Source organism: Macrobrachium rosenbergii, chromosome 14, assembly GCF_040412425.1.
Source record: "Macrobrachium rosenbergii isolate ZJJX-2024 chromosome 14, ASM4041242v1, whole genome shotgun sequence".
NCBI lineage: Eukaryota > Metazoa > Arthropoda > Malacostraca > Decapoda > Palaemonidae > Macrobrachium > Macrobrachium rosenbergii.
This window is the reverse complement of record NC_089754.1, coordinates 41,281,200-41,296,893: the sequence shown is the minus strand read 5'-3', so window position 1 is coordinate 41,296,893 and position 15,694 is coordinate 41,281,200. Positions and strand designations below refer to the sequence as shown.

General features: G+C 35.9%; 1 protein-coding gene across 1 annotated transcript in view; it reads left to right on the top strand.

Moving 5' to 3' along the window:
- The first annotated feature begins 4,463 nt into the window (after positions 1-4,463).
- The window catches only part of RanBPM (Ran-binding protein M), a 40,720-nt gene continuing 29,489 nt past the window's right edge, over positions 4,464-15,694 (top strand). Inside the window, exons 1-2 of the mRNA XM_067116636.1 lie at positions 4,464-4,701; positions 13,633-13,744. Of these exons, the coding sequence (XP_066972737.1) occupies positions 4,509-4,701; positions 13,633-13,744 (305 nt within the window). The 5' untranslated portion in view covers positions 4,464-4,508. The remainder of the gene's footprint in view (positions 4,702-13,632; positions 13,745-15,694) is intronic.

The following is a 15,694-nucleotide window of genomic DNA, read 5'->3' as shown; positions in this document are numbered from 1 at the left end:
TTTCCAATCACATTTCATGACAAATGAACCGCATCTCTGTATTGCTATTCAAGTTTCATAATTATGTGGCTGTCATCACAGTCCACATACTGAAGTTAGTCACTAACAGAAGTATTTTAAAGTACCTGCACCATATGTACATAATGCAATGTTATATTTCTGAATGCATGTATAAATACTGCATGTACTATTTTTTCAAGACTAGTCAAGAAAAGGTATTGCAGAAAAATTTCTTAGCAGATTTTTTAGCATTTTTCTTCCTTGACTTGTTTGTATCAAACCTTAAATGCAATTCATACTTTATAGTTTTGATATGACAAAGTTGCCTATTAAAAGCAAAGTGATTTCAGTTACTTTTTTTAAATTACAACTTCAAAGAATACTGCAGTAAAAAAATTGAAAGTAGTTAAACAATCTTACAAAAGGTAGAATGTGATGTTAGGCTTGACTAGGCTAAGTTTTTTGCCCATCATCTGATTTTTCTACAATTTGAGCCACCTTAATCTGAATTAGTACAGATCTAAGAGGGTTATGATATTAGGAGAATATGAAGTATAGTTATCCTATTGTTGAGTAACAGCCATCCCTTCCTCTTCCAAAGTTTAGAATTCTCTTACTGCTTCTGTTTTCCATGACTCCTGCAATCCTCTACCTTTTTATCTTCCTTGGGGGTTAAGTTCTCGGGGAGACAGTGCTTTGAAAGTCAGTACTTTGCATGACTCAGTGTTAGTCTTCATGGAAACAACAGTGAGGTCACTAATTTTCTAAGCAGGGTAATTTATGTTGATTGATATTCATGCCAAAAGTAATACATTTTGTAATTCAAAGCTCTCTTTCTCTTTTTAGTCATGACCATCCTTTCTTATTCAAAAAAAATATTAACTTTTCTCAATACAGTAGCTCTTTTTTTTTATTGCAGGTTTTTATAGTTTTAGTAAAACTTGACAAAAAAAACCCATTTTGTATTTAGATCGTATCTTGAAAGTCATTTTCCTTTTTCTTGGGTACTTGCTATTAGGTGATTGATAAAATTCACAAACTTTTCATAAAACAGATATCACATTTATTCATTCCACACTCTCTGTTTGGGTATTCATTCCAGTTGCCAGAGAAAATGCTAAGTGTCATTCAGTCGTTTATTTTGTTGTTACTGAAATTTTCAGTCTTAACAGGTGAGTGACACAGAATCTCACTTTTATAAGGGTTATGTAGTAACTACTAGTCTTACATGGCCTTTGAGGTGATTATTTTTCATATTTCATTTAATAAGATACAACTAATTACATATTGCTTTTAATGGATTTTTTCTTTACTGTATGTTCTTGTGTTTGTTCAGGTTGCTATCTCTTCCAGTGCCAAATTACTGTTACATCTCATTCCATTTCTTGTGGTTTGTTTTAATCTGGGACCATTTTTGAAATACTATCTTCATGTATGAATGGTGGAAGAGGCAGAGGACCATACTGCTGTATAGCAAATTTCTTCACATTTATGAAGATAAATAGGATTTCTTAGTGTATAAAGAATTCCTGTTGGTGCTTTAGAGTTGTATATGTAGGTACTGTATATTGTATAATCATTTTTATGTACTTTTTTATGTAATTACTGAAGCTGGAGAGTTTAATATTTAGTTCATAAAGCAAAACAATGTATAATTTGGGAAAAATGAATAAAGGTCATTGTCTTTTTAAAGTCATTATTTTATTGAATTTCCTTTCATTGTTTCATATCAAAATCAAACCTTTAGTCATACTTGAATAAAAGAAAGCACTGAACACTGCTGAGATTGATCAGTAGGGAAACCTCCGTAACTGACACCAGACCACAGGTTTGCGGACAGATGATTTAATATTACCATAAAATCTTTGTTTTTCAATTTGTGATTTGGTGATAAACATGGGAAATACTTACACAAGTGTTAATGGTTGTCATATGGCAGCCAGCTTAGCCTTCTACCTGATGAAATTAAGAAGAAAGTCCTGATACGAAGGACTTCCCTTTCAGTAAGGTTAAAGAACTTGTACACTCAAATTATGGAACTAAGTAAAAGTTGTTCATGAGACTGTTTTATAAGTTTGAATTGTACAAATAATCCATAGCAATGCTTTATTCTCTCTGCTTGAGAGAGGGGAGTTTGGAGCTGACACAGGTAAGAGACGTGTGCCCCTCGGTTTGGCACTTATCTAAGTCATCTCTTAAAATGTCGAAAACCCCCTGGGAAAATGTGAAAAAAATATAAGATCTGGTTTTGGCTTTATAAGGAAATGAGCAGTAATCATTATAAGAACACGGCTACAATACTCTAAAAAAAATTAGTAAACGAAGGACTTGAAGATATGAAAAAAAAGAAGAAAAAGTGAACTGATACTAGTTGGAAATTTAGTCTCCCTCTCAAGGAACAGTTAGATGCTGACAAAGCTGATATTTTTGTTACTGGATGTAATGGACTTCTGTTCAACGCCAGTAAAGTGACTAAATAGTAAAATAAATGTCTTGAGTGGTCAGTTGCTATCTACAAAAATTATGAGCAACTACATTAATGAATCCAGAAAATTTCTTTTGAAATTGAAATGGCTTCATCCTAAATTTGATTTATTTTAATAGATATCAATAGGAATTTTAGATTATACCATCACTTCAAATATGCATACAAAGTAGTTAATTTAACTGGCTTTGAATCTCTCTGTGCAATCCTATGGGCTGGATCCGCCATTTAGGCCTTCTAGCTCTTATGCAGTATTACTAGTATTTGTGTACAGTGTGCATATGTGGGAGTAGGCAAGAACGAGAGGAATAGTTATTTTTGCTTTGCTCAAGAGCAAAAGTAACAGAGAAGTGTAGTGGCATGATACAGCTAACAAAGGTGTGTTCAGTCTTTAGTTGAGAAAGTACGACAGGTAATAAGACTAAAAGGGGAAGAGCAGGCTGGGTTTTCACATGAAAACATGTGTAAGAAGTTTGAAGGTAAAGGGTAAGTTGGATATACGTAGCATTTATAGACGCAGAAAAAAAAGGCAGTAGAATAAGTGATATGGAAAGTGTTGGAGATAATTTGTTGGGACCATTTAAAAGTTTTTACGATCAGTGGAAAGACATGTATAATGTGTTTTTGGCTTTTCATTATTTTTGTGGATGGGGTGACGGCCAAGAGATGTAGGCACTGCATTGTGAGATGAGAAAAGTTATAGTGAATGAAATGTAGAGTGGGTGATCTTCCAGATAATTAGCGTTGGTTTGAGGGTGGTGAAAAGAAACTGCAAAATTAGTGAAAATTTTTTCAAGAGGAGAAGGATAAAAGTAAATATGAACATGAGAAAGGGTATGCGGGTCCAACAGAAACCAAGAAGATAAAACAATTAATGACATTATAAGTGGTGGAAGACTGGAAGAAATCAATCTTATATTCATTTGAGGGTAAACCTGGCAGATGAAAGTAGGCATGCTCTGCTTCATCGGATTTATGCTGGAATCATTTTTCGCACTTCGTCGATTACTAGTTGCTAATTTGATTGATCTCAAAATCACGAATATTATTGTTAAACGTATCATTACAGTTATGATAAAATCAAATGAGCCAAAGAACATTTTACAGCAGATATTATAATTTATCATCCACCGCAGGCCTTCATAAAATCTTAGTACGTCATTGTATGATCTATAACTGTTGAGGGAGATGATGTTTATTTCTAAACATTGCTAATTATGTAGAGAAAAGGCTTTGAGCTGTATACATTCGTATATTGCGTGCGCTTAGCCGAGCTAGATCATGTTTACTGAAGTCCAGGTAACTCACCATACGAATTTATAAAAGAAACATTAGAAAAAACTAATTATAAGTACGCAGCACATGTTAGCGTCTCAATCCCATATTCACCAGTAACCTTGAAGGGTACTGTACCTCCAAAGTTAACATTAATTTTATCATAAAGAAACATTTTGGCTTGCGATGTCATTTGACAATAATTTTATCTTTTATTATAAGAATTAGTTTAAAGTCCACCGTGCATCTATTTATTTGTAATAATATATCTGTAGGCCTTTGTTAACAGTGTCCAGAATGATAATTACGTCACAGTCAGCATCCTTAACAAAGCACGCAGCTTGCTGAATAGACTCGCAAGTCTCTCTTTTTAATATACAATAAGTATGAATGTAATGCAGCTTTTATACTTAATATGCACGTGGTATTTATGCGATTCTGGAATAGCATACGGCATTGTTCTTTTGAAAGAGAAATACAATAGTCTTTGTGAGTTCGATCTTTGAATACTCCGCCTTATGCTGCTAAGCCTATACATGAGAGTTTTTGAAAATATAATGTAATTGGGAAAGTGTCGTCCTGTATATGATAATTATATTGATGCATGAAGCTTAAGGTAATATTGAGACGTTATTCTTAAACCTTAATATTTCTCTTGATGTTATGGAATTTTAGAAGAGCTTTTGTGATGGTTTCAGAGTTCTTGTGATGTCCAAAGTTGCTGGAACTGTAGTCAGTAAGTGTGAAAATGGCGACAAGTAGTGGAAGGGTTAGTACTGAACCTCCACCTTATGGATGTCACAGTGCACAGCCTGACCCAATTAATGCATTATACCCAATGGTTAATGAAGACGAAACACCCCTCCCTCGATCCTGGAGTAGCAGGGATAAATACAGCTTCATCGGGTTGTCACAAAATAACCTACGAGTCCATTACAAGGGTAAGTGACAACATCGCTCTCAAGCCCCTTTGTTTATATTTGTATTTGTCAATTTTACTCGCATAATTCGGATGTATGTGGAGGGTGGCTCATTATTTACAGCAAGTTCCACCTTTTGTTGGTAAATTGACCTGGTAGCGGTGTATCGTAAAAGGCGTAGGAATTTTACATTTAACGATATCTAGAGGGTACGAGAGGCCTTTGTGTTGGGAAGAAGCGATCAGCTGATTGCGACGCAATCGAATGCATTACTTTTTCTTTTCATCTGATTCGCCCTGAGCCTAATCTTTAAATTTCGTTAGGATTTTAACATCAGCCCTTTAGTGAACAGACTGGATGTTTAACTTTTCTTGGATTCCACGTTGATCATTATTTCTGGGCTTCTCTCGAAATAGGTTATTCACCTGCAGTCGTAGCCTAGACGAGGCTAACATGATTCATGATGGCTTTGGCTAAGCCCTCACTTTTTGACTTGACAAGTCGGTAAAGGTTACTTTTATAGGTACCACCAGTAATCAGGGATGTATATAATTTTTTGATAGCTGTTAATTGGCTTCTGGACGAATTAGACATTCATTTCCACTAAGAACAGTAAGAGGTTAGGCTAAATGAGGTTGACATGATACACTCCCCCCCCACCCTAGTCCTAACAAAAATAGGAGAACACACAGGAAATTGGGGTATTTGAGTGAGGATCAGATTTTAGTGGATTATAGTAATGCATCCACAGATAACCTACCTTAGATGGGTCCTAACCTGCCCTGGGGGCTTTGGGAGTACACCACTCCTCCATCAGTGCCAACACCTAACTCTTCCTTGGCTTTCCTAACCTAGCCCAGTTTAGTGGGGTGGGTCCTACCTGACTTGGGGCAGGACTCCCATTGAACCTGACCCACGGTGCCCAAAATCATTAAGAAAGCAAATGACATTCTGGTAAAATTTCAGAGTACAACTGGAGCCTTCTGTCTTGGCAGCTTCTGGTTTACATGCAACATAGTTGCCATGTTATGTACCAGCCCCTTGGGGATGAATGTAAAAGTATAAAGGCAGTAGAAATAAATATAATGAAAAGATACACACTGAAACAAAGACACAAACAAAAGACAAAATAATCAGTTGGCAATTAGCGGGAATCAGGGCACGGTAGTCTGCAATTTTACTTACATTCTTACCAATGATAAAGAAATCATAGTGATTTTTGGCTAGGTTGAATGTAAATATTAGTGCAGTTCAAATTGCTGACAAAGTTTGTGACATAGGTTTACTTGGCAGTTGGAATGCAGTTCTTGAATGTACTACAGTATAAAAAGAATTGATTCGTTATGTCAAAAATAGTTGACTATTGGAACTCATATAGTCCCACAGTAATCCGTGTGAAATGCAACATAGGTAGATGCAAATTATGTTAAATAGAGGAGCAAGATTTATAAAGGTGTTGCATCTTTTTACAGGATTAACCCTGTACTTGTGAGTTTTGCACTGTCTCCTTCAGAGCCAAAATGATATTAAAATGTGTAATGACCCATCGTATTATCAAGATTGGGTGTTAGCACAAGACTAGCTACTGATAGTCTGTTGTTTGAACTAAAGTGGAATTGGAATGCTGGTTTTAGAGTCTTTAAATTTTTCACTCCAAGACCATACTATAAGCTCCCACTTAATATCAGGAGGACTGAAAATATCAAGTTTTTCAAGAAAAATTGAAGGACCCCTGTTTTCTGAATGTTATGACAGTGCAGATTTGGCAATTACTATGGAGTACCCCATATAAATTTCTGAATTTCTCTATGAATTATTATTGTGTATGACAATTGGGTTTATAGGTCTTGCAGACACCCTTTCGGTACCAGACATTTGATCCCCCAGGGGATAGTACTAAACAAGGCGAAATACATATGACCCCCCAGTGGCTAGTATTAAACACGGCAAAAAGTGTAGCTGAGTTACTGTTTCGCGGCGTTTAGTACTATCCATCATGTTTAATTAGAGTTCAGACCCGAAAAGGTAGGCCATTCTTTACATATGAGGATCACTGGGTTCACTGTTCTTGACATGGAGATGTTGGGTTCGCCAATTCTGACATGATCCTATTTACAGTGTCACTTGTGTCTGTATACTTTTGCAGTCATGAAATACTTCAACTTATTAAGGAAGAAGTGAGTGATTATGTGAATGGAATGTAGACTGAAATATTGGTAGTTAAAATAGTAGCAGAAAGTGTTAGAAACAGGATGAAAACCTGTAGGAAAGGTTAGTACCTTGTAGTAGAGAATTGGCATAGATTACTAAGACCAGATAGAAAGTCAAGTTAGAAGACTTAGACCAGTAGAAATCTGGTAGCTAGTGATAGAAGAGAAGATAGACTTAGACAAGTATTAAAAATACACAGCAAATTTAACTACTAGTCATATTAGTTGGTTTGTTGATTCTGAATTTTGTACCATTTCTAATGTCAATATAAAGAGCAGTGTAGACTTGATAAATGAATAATGTACAGTTTAACGTTGATTGTAGGATGAGTTTTGATTTGTTACAAATATTCACAAAATAGGATCTTTAAAAAATACTCATAGTAGCATGAGTTTTAAAATGGAAAAACAATTCTATTTGGGAAAGTAGCATGAGTTTTAAAATGGAAAAACAAATCTATTTGATTCCCAAAAGCCCTCTGTTTAGATTAGTTTTTAGATATACGTGTATCCTTACATAACTGGATTTATTTCTCCAATAGGATCTTTTATCTGATATCTTTGAGAGCAGACAGGTTGGTACAACATTCTTTAAGAATGCCTTAATAGAATTTTTTAGAATATGCATAAAAGTATTGTATATACATTTTAATTTAATAAGAAATAATACTCTCAGAATTTCTTCTTTGGTATATTAAATGAAATATTGTCCTCAATAAAATTCAGTGTGGAAATTGAACTTGACGTTAGCCTTCCCATTGTGGATTGTCTAACACATGGAAGTATGAATGGCATTAAATATGGTTTGTACATAAAGCTTACAAATATATCTTCTTAGGTACTTTTTATTTCGGCAAAAGCAGTAAAGAAATCAGTTTTGACTTTAGCGTTCTTTAGAACATTATTTACGTGTAGCCCTTACTATTGATGATGAATTAGATGTAATTAGTACTACCAGCAAGAAATTAGAATATCATGGTTACTTATCAGATACTGTATTAAGAGTAGTGGTAAAGACTACAATAAGAAAAAAGAAACCTTAAACAAAAAACCTGCATGCACTACTACTAGGCCTTTTACTTGGCTTAATATCTAGTCAGGGTCACTGTTTTTGATGAGCTGCTTCCAGGTTTTGATAACACAAATTGAGTGGCTCATTTCATAGTTTAAACTTTTATCAAATTCTCATGGAAACCTTAGTACAGGCAGTCCCCGGTTATCAGTGAGGTTCTGTTTCTGAGGGTGTGATGCTAACCGAAAATCGGCGATTTTGGCAATTTTCGGGGGTTATTGGTGCCGAAAAGCGCCGATTTTCGGTTATCGGCGCCTCTGTTTGGTATGTATCAGCGCTAATACCCAAATATCGGCACTAATAAGCAGAAATCGGCGATTTTTGTCGCAAGACAAGCCCCATAAAACCGAATTGCTGTTAACCAAGCCTGCCGTTAACCGGGGACTGCCTGTATAGTAATTTCAAAGATATTTCATCTCCTTAAAACTTTACAGTTAATGTAGCATTTGAGAACAATAAACAAAGCAGGTATTGTATATATAAAGAACTTTACCACACCTTCAGGGGTATACTGTATATCAAATCCCATAAATCACTTGGAAAGAGATTAGAATACCATAAAAATTTCCTAAGATATGCATAGTAGTGTAGTTTATTTTTCATAGTAGTGTAGTTTATTTTTTATATTGTGAATAAATTATAAAATTTATAAGACAATACAGATTGAAAAAACCATTTATACTATACATGTTTGGATATGCTAATACAAAATACATATCCACTTCATTGAGTCTTCCACACACTGACTTTGAGATTAAAAGAAAATGATGATGAAAATAATGATTCACCTCAAACATGTTCAAGCAGTTCTTGGTGTGCAGTTATTCTGAAGACAAACACAAAAAAACAGACAAATGTTTGTTGACTGTACAGCATTATTATCATTTGTTCCATGAGTGAAGGGGGATCATCAAGATCTTCATTCTTTTTGTCAAATACTTTCATGTATGAAGAGGAGTTTAGCTGGTCTCAGAGCTTCTCTGATGGCAGGTGTGGTAGAGGTAGAGGGAGTGGAAGGAAGTGCCTGTGATTCTGTGTTTGACCTTTTGGAAATACATTGTGATTGGTATTTGACATTTTTAACTTTTCATTTTTCTTAGAAACTGATTTATATGGTGCAAATGCTGCTTTTGTTATTTACTTCACTTTCAAGACACACATCATCAGAAGGAAATGTCATGATAATAGTCTGTGACAGTATAAAAATTAAGCAATTCCTCAGCAATATCTTATGCAAACTAGTTTTCTGGTTCTGCCTCCTCCTCTTTATCTTCTTCATCTGGTACAGCAGCTTTTGGGTCAGCTCCAGTGAGTTAATCCTAGCAGTTCCTCACCTGAAAGAGCTTATGTAAATGTAATGACCTTCATATACATTAAAATGGTTTTATACTGTATATCTGTAATCTTAGTTGTTGATTGTAAAACCAAGCCCAGTTGTAACATATATCTTAACAGGCACTGTCTGCCACCAGGAAATTGGAGGTAAGGTGAATTACTAATCAAAATCAGTGTGGAAGAGAGGAGGTGGATTGTATGCTGCTTAGCATTCCACAGGTGATAATTTGGGGATGGGGATGCAATATTTAGATATAGGTGATGAGTATACTTAGCATTATCTCTTTCCGAGATCCTTTGCAATGAGACTAATTTTTTTTTCTCACATAAAATTGTTTGTGTAAACATTTGTTTTATAAACTCAAACTAGCATTTTATGTTTATACATTGTAAATTGGTCAGTTTTGCTTAACAAAATTCATTTCCATCAAAATTTTTGGATGTTTTCATGGTACTTCCAGTTGTGTTAGGTAGCATAATTCAAGGTATTGTTTAATTGCAGCAAGTTTTTTTTTTTTTTTTTACTTTATTAGCCTATTAAGACTGTGTGATTACTGTATATATCTTTGTTTGAAAGAAAACTGTCACATTTGCAGTGCTTTATGCAGGATTAGGTTCAAAGCAGTTCATGTGATCTGATCCTTGTCTTTACTTTCCCTTCTGTCATTGTTGTTGTGCTCTCTGGCTGAATTCATCACCATAGTAGGCACCTTTGTAGTACCTCCAGATCTTTTCCCTTGTTTGCACTAGAAATCCATATTATAATCCTTTGATTTTCATTGTTTAATAAGTCTTTCTCTCATTGCAAGAAGCAGGTGTATAACTTAGGTGGATGAGCCCCACTCTTCTTTCCTCCTTTTCTTTTTTGTTTTCATTGGGCTGGGTCAGATAAAGACATGCAGATGTCTATCACCTGAGCCATTCCATTAGAAAGAACATGAAAATGCATGCATGTGTCAGTGGTCCACTTCCCAACCATTGCTTTAAGAACAGGTGTTTTCAATTTTAGAACAACAACTTGAAAAAATTGGCCTCCATTTTATGCTGTTTTTGATATACTAAGATGTATATTTAGAGCTTAACATAAGTTGTGTGATATTTGATTTGAACTTTTCGTTGGTTAGAATGAGTTTAAATTAATGAAAACTGTTTGTTCCTTTGGGAGTAAGATAATTTCATTTTACTGAGGAGCATCTTTCAGCATGAAATGGAAACTGGTCAGAAACTTGGTAATAGGGTAAATTACCAGGTGGTTAACAAGTGGAGATGGGAGATGAGTTGAGTAGTATCACTCACCAACTGTTGCTTTTACCTTTCTTGATATGATTGCCCTGTTTTGCTTTTTGGTCATAGCTGTTTTTTTATCTGCATTGATAAAATATATGAAATATATAATTGCGAGGTATGTGGCCTTGTGAGTGGGTTATATTGTCCATAGTGATGGATCTCCATACTGTTTGAGCTGCTTAGAGGGGAAGAATCAAATCTTGGGCTTCTCCTTGCAAGTGATTTATTAATTTGGATCTGCTCAGTTATTTAGGTTTGGGAAGAGGGGGAAGGATGACAAGAAGCATTTACAGTCTTCCTCGAGGGTGGGGGATACTCCTCTGGTGACACCCGTGTCCTTTATGATGACCTCCCTCCGAAGAGTGTAGTAGTTTCTGATTGAGGTACTCCATTAGCAGTTAGGCCTATCTTGTCCTCAGACCAAGACCTTACACTTCAGACTGTTTTCCTGTTTTCCTATTAGCTCTGGCCTTGGCAAAAAGGGTTGGGAAGTTGCATGGCCTGTCTTGTCTTGTCCAGCATTCAGAATGTAGGAGATCTATCATGTTCTCTCTCATTCCTCAGTTTGCAGCCAAAAATCAGAATCTGTTGTACATTTTGGATATCCACTCCCAATCCATTATAGGGAAGCATTGCCCTTGTTGCCCGGTAAAGTTCAGTCCTGGACCCTTGACTTGTAATAGCAAGAACTAAACTACCTTTTGATATGAAGTTTCTTAAGGGTGACATTGTGGTTCTCCAAAATATTCCATACATGAGTAACTCCTTGCTTGTGGAGGGACACTATGGACCTGGGTCATGTTACTTCGACCAACCATTTTTCCAGACCTGTTGGAGGTTATAGGATCCATGTCTGCCTCTGCCTGCATGGCAACCAGGATCATGGCAATTCCTTGGTGGCTGTCAACACTAGGCAGCTGAAGGGGACTGATCCCCTGCCCAAGGAGTAAGTCTCAGGTATAAAAAGTGATGGTATGTATTCCCATCAGAACAAATAACAAATTTTGAATAACAATTTGTATTTGTCGTGGGTATAAAAACCAATAGCCTTTTATATTTAGTCCCACCTCACCTGCCTCATTCAATCCCTATGGCCCTAAGGAAAAGTGAAGGCATTCATTGGTGAGTAAGGGATGGGCTCTTTCACCTTCCTTCTCCACCTGTTAACCACCAGGTTAACAACCTTGTTACAAACCAAGTTTTTGACCAGTTTCTAGGTCATGCTTAAAGATACTCCTATAAAAGAGGCTCTGGTTTGCATACCTGGGAAAAGTACAAATATCTTACTCTTAAATAGTGTGCATTGTTGATGGTGACCATTGCGCTTGATGGAATGATCTATCTTTTATCATCTGCCTGCAGTAAAGAAGCTTTGTTCGATGGAGGCAGTATAGTATCCAGTTTATGTCTGAGGAGTCTGTAGTTTTTGAACTAAATTATGGCAGAAAACATTGGTTTGTAACCTGCCTGTAGTTTTTGAACTAAATTATGGCAGAAAACATTGGTTTGTAACCTGCCAAGTCCATCAGTGGACCTTATACTGTACTGTGTTACAAAACTTGATATCAGACATTTCATTTATGGGCTACTTTTATATTTTAGGTGATGATTTGATGAAATGTAACCTTGTAGTGTGTTTGTATGCTGTGAAATGTGAAGTTCTTAAGGAGGGAATTTACTTTGTGACAATTATACTGTGAAAGATTTGTACCGGGTGTTTCGAAATTAGAGCCCCCACCTCCACAGAACAAATGGAAAATTATGAAGTTTTCTGCTATAGCCTATCTCCTTTTCACGTTCTTGGATAGCTAAATACATTAAAAGAGATTAATCCTTTGTTAAAAGAAACTGGAACAAAAATCCATATGACTGTCATCACAAAAAGAGTGAGAATCTTGGAAGGCCTGAAGTCCTTTCTCAGGAGTCAAAAGACATCATAGCTGAGGCAGTGGGTAGACCAAGAAAGTTTTTACGTAAATTGGCGCTTGAACTAGAAACAAAAAAGGGGAAAGAAGAGAATTTATAGTGCTGTATATCGTGAGTTGAAAAAATCTGGTATCAAGCCATTTCATGTTATCAGCAAGCCCAACATCATTCAGCAACAGAGAGAAGACTGTGCATGGTTTTGTGGTTCATTTCTTAAAGATTGGGATGAAGCTGACTTTCTCCATGTTGCCGCATCAGATGAATTCTTCATTTACACAGTCAAGAAGCCAAATCATAAAAATGACATCATTTGGACGGCAAAGTTGGATGATATCAGCGATGACGTGTGCTATCGCCAAGTTGTGAAATTTCCTGAATGTTTGGGAATTTTTCTCTGTTTCACAGCCAAACGGATAATGTGGATCATCAAAGAAAAAGGACAGTCATGGAATGGAGAATACTTCAGAGAAACTGTGCTTACTGGTGGAGTATTTCCTTTCTTCAAAGATCCTGAAAATGTGTTATCTGTTGAAGAAGTCACATTTTTGCATGATAAGGCACCATGTTTCAAGGCTCTTCAGACACAGGAGCTGCTTCGAAACAGTGTTATCGTTTTCTTCTTGTCAATTGAATTTCCAGGTAGCTTCCCTGACCTTAATGTGTGTGAAAACATTGGTAGTATCTTAAAGGATCGTGTTGAACTATGATGGTATACCAAGCCTCGACGACCTGCGAAGAGAGGTGACTGAAGTGCTCAGGGAAATGGAGTTTGAGTCTCACCTTTTTGCAATTTGCTGAAATCATACCCCTCAAGAATGCAGGCTGTGGTACAGGCAGATGGAGGCCACACAAAATATTAAATACTCAGAGAGAAACTTAAATAAATACCTGTTCTGAATTAATTTTGTTTTTGTCCATATCAATTTTAGTTTATGTTGTAGAGGGGGGAGGGCTCTAATTTCGAAACGCCCTGTATTATCCATTTTGAAATTTGACAATTATACTGAAAGATTTGTATTATCCATTTTGAAATTACTTAACAGTTGATGATGTTTCAGATGCTGTAATCTTTACCAAGTTTGTAAGGTAAAGTATTTTTTAATTTACTCTTAATAATTGCAGGTCATGGAAAGAATCACAAAGATGCAGCTAGTGTACGTGCAACAAATCCTATTCCTGCTGCTTGTGGTCTATATTACTATGAAGTGAAAATTGTCAGTAAAGGCAGAGATGGGTGAGTTGTTTTAAGCTTTTCAGATTTTTATTTTTATAATTTAAAGGTTTGCATCCATTTATATATGTTCAGTATATGTAATTGTGCAAAGAAAAAGAAACTGGTTACCTACCTACTTAACTTATCTTGTAATAAATTAAAGTTGGATAAATGGGTCTCAAGAGATACTCATACTGGTACTTTTTACAGTGTAATTTTTTACTCTTATTCTTTACTGATATCATCACCACCCCTAACACATCATCACCCCTAACACTTTGTGATGCAAAGAACTTTATGAAATTTGGCCAGTTATGTCTTTCCTGTGCTTTGACTCAAATCTTCCCTCTTCAGCTTGCTTCCCATTTCATAGTTCTCATCCAAGTTGGTTTGGGTTCTCCAGCTCCTCAGGGGCTGAGAGAAGCCCAGTTGACACATTTCATGTATTATTCCCGTATGATGGTTTGAAGGACACATCCAAGCCATCTCTACCTCCCTCTCTTTTTGTATCATTTGTCATACTATCCTGGCATCTGACTCCTTTATTCTAAATCAGTAAAATATTTTAGAAATTAATTTTGGTGATTTATGCTTGTCCAGCAATGCAGATGGCACTAGACTACAGTTATTAATATTGTACCATATATTTTTTTCAGGAAGAGTGAATAAAGTAGGCTGTATGTGACTGAACTTTTGTGAAAAGTTAGAATCTATGGTGATAGATAATCAGAATATATAAAAAAAATAGAAAATTGTCCATAAAAGGTAGATTAGACGAGATAAAGTTTGTATCAGAATATAAGAGTTAATCATCACTATTGCTTTAATGAAGATTTCCCGTCATGAGATTTTACATGAAATTAATTATCTCACTCTCATCATTGATGTCCTTTCTGCCTTATTGCCTTGGCCTTCTTAGAATTCTGCTTCTTGTCTTGTCATCCATGTATACCGTTCTGACTAACTGCTCTTCTCCCCTTCTTATGCTTAAATAAATTTCATTCTTTGAGTCTCAGTATATTTTCCAGTGTCTGGAAATGACATTTCCCAGGAATGACACCAATCATGAAACGATCTTCTCAATACACCCTAGCCTGAAGGGGCTACCACTTGCATTGTGCCATGCTGAATGTATGGTTGATTCCACTAAAGGTTCTTTGCAGCATCCCTTTGGTCTCAGCTTTCTTTCTATCTTTTAACTTTTCATCTGTTGTCTGTGGCCTATTGCTACTTAGTTGTTGAGCTACTCTACTTTGCTGCAGTATTCACCCCTCAGTTAAAAGTAAATATTTTTGTGAGGCCTGTGGGAGAGTAGAAATATGACTAATTAATCTTGTTAAACTAATTTATGATAATAATAATGATGATAATGAAATCTAGCTAAGACTTGTAGAATTCTGAACTTACACCACTGAAAATGTCAGTCTCATATAAGTAACTTACCAAGTAATTACATAGCTAAGGATTCTACTCATGCAGCAGCCTTTTTTTAAAAATGCGCGGTAGTGCTTTTATTGTTGTTTGTGTCGGTGACAGGCTCTGCACTATCGGAGCACTCGGAAACAACCGGCTGGTTAGTTCAATTGTGTTTCTGCTATGGCTTGTACATCAATGCCATTGCAGCAGCTTTTTTCTTGTTTTTTGGTTGTCTTTACTGGACTTTGGCGAAGTATTATCACTTTATTTTGGTAGCTTTCAGAGCTTTTGTCAGCTCATTAGTGTTTATGGCTCAGGATCCTAGTTTTATAGAGTTATGTCAGATTCCAGCTCTTATAGTTTTCATTATTGCAGTGAAGGATGCAAAACTAGGTTGACTAAATCATGTTACAATCCACATTCGATTTGTAGTAATTCTAGGGTGGCAAGAATGCAATAAGGAGAAAACGTGTAATGAATGTTCTGATTGGGATGAGAAGCAGTGGAAAGTGCTTAGATCTTACTTGGATAAGTTACAAAGGGATAGGAAGAGGA